General features: G+C 44.2%; 1 protein-coding gene across 1 annotated transcript in view; it reads right to left on the bottom strand.

Annotated features, from left to right (window-relative positions):
- Positions 1-343: 343 nt before the first annotated feature.
- Positions 344-6,002, bottom strand: part of LOC114552139 (leucine-rich repeat and calponin homology domain-containing protein 1) — a 6,356-nt gene continuing 697 nt past the window's right edge. Inside the window, exons 2-5 of the mRNA XM_028572781.1 lie at positions 4,416-4,661; positions 2,187-2,296; positions 1,135-1,272; positions 344-506 (exon numbers count right to left, since the gene is read on the bottom strand). Of these exons, the coding sequence (XP_028428582.1) occupies positions 411-506; positions 1,135-1,272; positions 2,187-2,296; positions 4,416-4,661 (590 nt within the window). The 3' untranslated portion in view covers positions 344-410. The remainder of the gene's footprint in view (positions 507-1,134; positions 1,273-2,186; positions 2,297-4,415; positions 4,662-6,002) is intronic.

The following is a 6,002-nucleotide window of genomic DNA, read 5'->3' as shown; positions in this document are numbered from 1 at the left end:
CAGACCCTCACCTATCACTCTCTCCTCTCACCTGTCCCTCTCTCCCCCCTCACACTCTCACCTGTCCCTCTCTCCCCACTCAGACCCTCACCTGTCCCTCTCTCTCCCCTCACCAGTCCCTCTCTTTCCTTTCACCTGTCCCTCTCTCTCCCCTCACCTGTCTCTCTCTCCTCTCACCTGTCCCTCTCCCTCCTCACCTGTCCCTCCCTCTCTCTCCTCTCACCTGTCCCTCCCTCTCTCTCCTCTCACCTGTCCCTCTCTCTCCTCTCACCTGTCCCTCTCTCCCCCCTCAGACCCTCACCTGTCCCTCTCCCCTCCCTCACCTCTAAGGTTTCCTGTGTTTGGGTCTGAGTGGAAAACGCCCCCCCAGTTCAGAGCACTAACAGGGTTCAGGGTTCAGGTTGAGCTAATTAAAGAAATGTCTTTACCTGTGGTACGCCAATCTTCCTGCATGCGTCCAAGAAGTTCTCCACATTTCTCCGACACTTGGCCATGCTGAGTTTGGGCTGGAAGCACAAAGTCACACAAAGCCACGTTTACACCACAGGTATCCATTTCTAAAACACGCTTCAGATCCTGTTTTTGTTCTTTTCAACTCAACTTAGTTTGAAAAGAAACTACATCAGAGAAAAAGTCCCCAAATACTGTATCTGAAGTCTCTTTTATATAGACCTTAGTGGTCCCCTAATACTGTATCTGAAGTCTCTTTTATATAGACCTTAGTGGTCCCCTAATACTGTATATGAAGTCTCTTTTATATAGACCTTAGTGGTCCCCTAATACTGTATCTGAAGTCTCTTTTATATAGACCTTATTGGTCCCCTAATACTGTATCTGAAGTCTCTTTTATATAGGCCTTAGTGGTCCCCTAATACTGTATCTGAAGTCTCTTTTATATAGACCTTAGAGGTCCCCTAATACTGTATCTGAAGTCTCTTTTATATAGACCTTAGTGGTCCCCTAATACTGTATCTGAAGTCTCTTTTATATAGACCTTAGTGGTCCCCTAATACTGTATCTGAAGTCTCTTTTATATAGACCTTAGTGGTCCCCTAATACTGTATCTGAAGTTTCTTTTATACTGATATACAGTATATATATACATACTGTATTATATTTTGGACTGAGACGCACCACTGCAGGCGAGGGGACGTGGATGCTGCCGACGGAGCGCGGGCGAATGTGATTGGCCAGATGGCAGAGCACGACACCGTCCATCAGAGACGAGCCCAGGTCCTCGGGAAGGACCACCTTCAGTCTGCTCTCGATGCTCTGAGGAGGAAGACCACAACACAGACAGGAGACCGGTACGGGTGAGAACCAGGCTATCTTTAATCAAGTCATCTCGTTTGACTGTGTTGTACTAAACAGGAAGTGATGTCAGCTGCACTGACAATAAAATGTATAATAAAAGGAGTGTGGTGTATAGATTTGGGACACAGCTGTTGGGGATTTAGGATGCACAGGTTCAGTTATTAGCAATTATCAAAGACATTTGGGTTAGGGACGAAAAATCAATTTGAGTATGCAATGTATCGAGTTTTTTTGCGACAATTTTTTAACTTTTGTGTGTGCAGACAGAGACACACATACACACACACACAGACAAATACACGCATGCACACACACACATATACACACGCACACACAGAGACAGACAGACAGACAGACACACACACACACACACAGAGAGACACACACACACACACGCGTATACACACGCACACACACACACACACACGTATACACACACACACACACACACACACAGACAGACAGACCCACTCATACGCACGCACACAGACAGACACGCGCACAGAGATAGACAGACACATACAGACGCACACACACATATACACACACACACACACACACACAGACAGACACACACACACACACACACACGCGCGCACACACAGACAGACAGACAGACACAAACACACAGATGCACGCACACACAAACACACACAGAGACAGACAGACAGACACACACACACAAACATATACACACACACAGACAGACACACAGAGAGAGACAGACAGACAGACACACACAGTGGACAGCTTGTCTCACGTCTCTTAGTAGCTCTAACTTTTGTGTGTGCAGTTTGTCTCTCACACACACACACACACACACACACACACACACACACACACACACACACAGTGGACAGCTTGTCTCTCACGTCTCTCAGCAGCTCAGTGAGCTCCAGCTCCTCTCTTAGCTGCTCCATCTTTCTTCTCATGGTGAACTGAGGATCGACCGACTCCAGACTCTTGTGGCTCCGCAGGAACACTGCAGCAAACACCAGAAGAAGAAGAAGAAGAAGAAGAAGAAGAAGAAGAAGAAGGAGAAGACAAGCGGCATTAGACGGCGACAGCAGCAACAGTTTAACCCGTAACACAGCCGAGGAGAATCACCGCGACGACTCTAAAACGAGATTCTCGGACACGTTTCATTTTCATTTTTATTCTTTCAATCATTTTAACTTTACGTTGTTAAGTAATATATATTGGCTAATGCTCGCGTCGCTAAACCCACCAGACTCCATGTAAATAATCAGTAATTTTAGTATCCTAAACCCACCAGACTCCATGTAAGTAATCAGTAATTTTAGTATCCTAAACCCACCAGACTTCATGTAAATAATCAGTAATTTTAGTATCCTAAACCCACCAGACTTCATGTAAATAATCAGTAATTTTAGTATCCTAAACCCACCAGACTTCATGTAAATAATCAGTACTTTAAGCATCCTAAACCCACCAGACTCAAAACTCAAAAGAAACGGTAAGTGGTACTACGCTGTACTCTGGTCTTGACCTGTATGCATTTGTGGTGTCTTATAAACCCATCCATCCATTCCCTATTGCTATTGTTAATCAATTGTATTTTTCTCTCTCTGTCTCTCAGGGACAGTGTGACCGATGTATGTCACTATAGCTACTGCTGTGTTAATCGGATGTGCACCAAGTAGGAGGCACACTGTCAAAATTTCTTCCGGAATTTTCAATTCCCCTTTTCCTCTGTTAACCCTCGTGTTGTCTTCATCATCGTCCATGAACTCGCCAATCTGGGTCGAAATTGAAAAATGCTGGGGGGGTTGGAACTTTTTCCTATTTTTTTGTGTATTTTTTATGCTTTTGTCGCTTTTTGTATAGATTTGTAGAGTCACAGTTTGTCCAAATAACATGGTCATCTTCTAACCGTATGCATACTGGGAACTATATTCTCAGAACGGCGAAGCACTGCTACTTTCTGCTACATGGGCGGAGGGATTTGCTCGCAGCACCTGAGAAGCCCCGAGCAGAGAGTAGCAGTGCTTCGCCCTTCTGAGAATATAGTTCCCAGTATGTGTACGGTAAGAAGATGGCTGTGTGTCATGTGACCTTGTTATTTGGACACGCTGTGACTATACAAATCATAACATGGACATAGGAACATGTTGGAGTTATTTTGTTATTTATTGGGAGCAGTAGGCTAGATGGAGCCGGTTACCTCCAGGATCTGTGCTAAGCTAGGCTAGATGGAGCCGGTTACCTCCAGGATCTGTGCTAAGCTAGGCTAGATGGAGCCGGTTACCTCCAGGATCTGTGCTAAGCTAGGGCTAGATGGAGCCGGTTACCTCCAGGATCGTTGCTAAGCTAGGGCTAGATGGAGCCGGTTACCTCCAGGATCTGTGCTAAGCTAGGCTAGATGGAGCCGGTTACCTCCAGGATCGTTGCTAAGCTAGGGCTAGATGGAGCCGGTTAGTAAAGTAAGTAAGTAAGTAAAATTTATTTATAAAGCGCTTTTCACAGATAAAATCACAAAGTGCTGTACAATAGAAGAGGTAAAACAAACAATGTAGAATGTGTATACATATGTGAAATTAAAGTGACACTAGTGAAAACCCATCAGCCAAAAGCTTTCCTAAATAAACATGTTTTCAGATCCTTTTTAAAAGAGACAACAGAGTCTGCCAGACGCATGGACAGGGGCAGGGCGTTCCATAGTCTGGGAGCAACAAACTCAAAAGACATGTCCCCTCGGGTCTTATAACGAGTCTTAGGGACTACAAGCAGGTTCTGGCCAGCGGACCAAGAGTCCGGCCAGAGGAATACGGACTTCAAAAGGTCCAGGATGTACTGTGGGGCCTGACCGTTTAAGGCTCTGAAAGTCAGCACTAAAATCTTAAAATCAATCCTGAATTTTACCGGGAGCCAATGGAGAGCCGACAAGACTGGAGTGATATGAGACCTTCGAGGAGCACCTGTTAAAAGCCTAGCAGCAGAATTTTGAACAATTTGCAGTTTGTTCAGGGCAGACTTATTCAGACAAGTAAAAACAGAGTTGCAGTAGTCAAGTCTTGTTGATATGAAAGCGTGAATTATCATTTCCAGATCCTTTTTTGACAATATTTTGCGTATTTTACAGATGTTCCTAAGATGATAAAAGCAATTTCGGACGAGCTGTTTTGAGTGTGTCTCCAAAGACATGGCCTGGTCAAACACAACCCCCAAGTTTCTGAGGCTGGATTTGACAGAGGGGCCCAGAGAGCCAAGGTGCTGTTTGATCAGCGGGATCTTATGGTCTGGAGCAAAGATCAGCGTTTCAGTCTTGTTTGAATTTATCTGCAGGTAGTTAGTGGCCAGCCAGTCTTTGATGGAGGACACACACTCTAGGAACAGAGACAAACGATGGAACTCAGCGTCATTAAAAGAACAATACAACTGGACATCGTCGGCATAGAAATGATACGATACATCCTTAAAACAACCAATAATTTGACCAAGTGGCAAAATGTACAGTAAAAACAAAATAGGACCCAAAACTGACCCCTGTGCCACTCCGCAGGACAAATTGGACACATCCGACTGTACATTGTTTACAGCAACATTAAAGGTTCTGTCATGAATATAGGAAGAGAACCACTTAAGTACCGATCCCGAGAGTCCCATCTCATTATGAAGCCGATTGGTCAGTATACTGTGATCCACAGTGTCAAAAGCAGAAGTCAAATCAAGAAGTACAAGTACAGTGGAGCAGCCAGAGTCTGATGCCATCATCACATCACTAGAGACTTTGATAAGGGCTGTTTCAGTAGAGTGTAATTTTCGAAAACCAGACTGAAAAGTATCAAACAGGTTGTGCTTCTCCATAAAGGAGGTCAGCTGGCATGCCACTACTTTTTCCAAAATTTTAGAGATAAATGGAAGTTTAGATATGGGCCTGTAGTTATTAGGTTCTGAAGGGTCAAGATTGGGCTTTTTAAGGATCGGGTTTACCACAGCGTGTTTGAAGTAGCCAGGGACTGAGCCAGATCTAAGTGACATGTTAATTATTTTTTCCACACAGGGGCCGACAATATCAAACATTTTCAACAATAAAGTTGTTGGGACAATATCAGCGGTGCTCGAAGACTGTTTCATGTTTCCTGTTATGGTCTTCACATCCTGTAGGCTGACAGGGGTGAAGGAAGACCAAGACGACACCGGTGAAAACTCAGTAGAACAAACACTGATGAGTGGAGAATTAACACTGGCCCTAATGTCATGTACTTTGTTCAGAAAAAACGACAAAAAATTGTTACAGTCCTCATGTGTGTACACAGGCACAAGAGGAGCTGAAGGTGCAATAAGATTTTCAATGGTGTCAAACAAGACTTTTGGATTCTTCTTATTTCCTGACACAAGGTTAGAAAAATAAGCTGAGCGAGCCTGCTTTATCAATTCATTCAGATCCAGCATCATGTCTCTTAAATGGAGTCTGTGTACCTCTAATTTAGTGGCTTTCCACAGACGCTCTGTCTTCCGACATTTTCTCCTAAAACTACAAATGTTATCATTTATCCATGGGAGGGCCTTTTTCTGTGACCCTGAGATCTTTCTAATAGGCGCTACCATATCCAAAACCGACAGACAGTGGTTGTTGAAACTTTGCACAAGTGAATCAACATCATCACATTCAAAAAAGGGGCGAGAGTCAAAAGAGGCAGAGAACTCACTAGCTGTTGTCTCAC

The sequence above is a fragment of the Perca flavescens genome, unplaced genomic scaffold (genome assembly GCF_004354835.1).
Source record: "Perca flavescens isolate YP-PL-M2 unplaced genomic scaffold, PFLA_1.0 EPR50_1.1_unplaced_scaf_74, whole genome shotgun sequence".
Classification (NCBI taxonomy): domain Eukaryota; kingdom Metazoa; phylum Chordata; class Actinopteri; order Perciformes; family Percidae; genus Perca; species Perca flavescens.
This window is presented reverse-complemented; position numbering and strand designations above follow the sequence as displayed.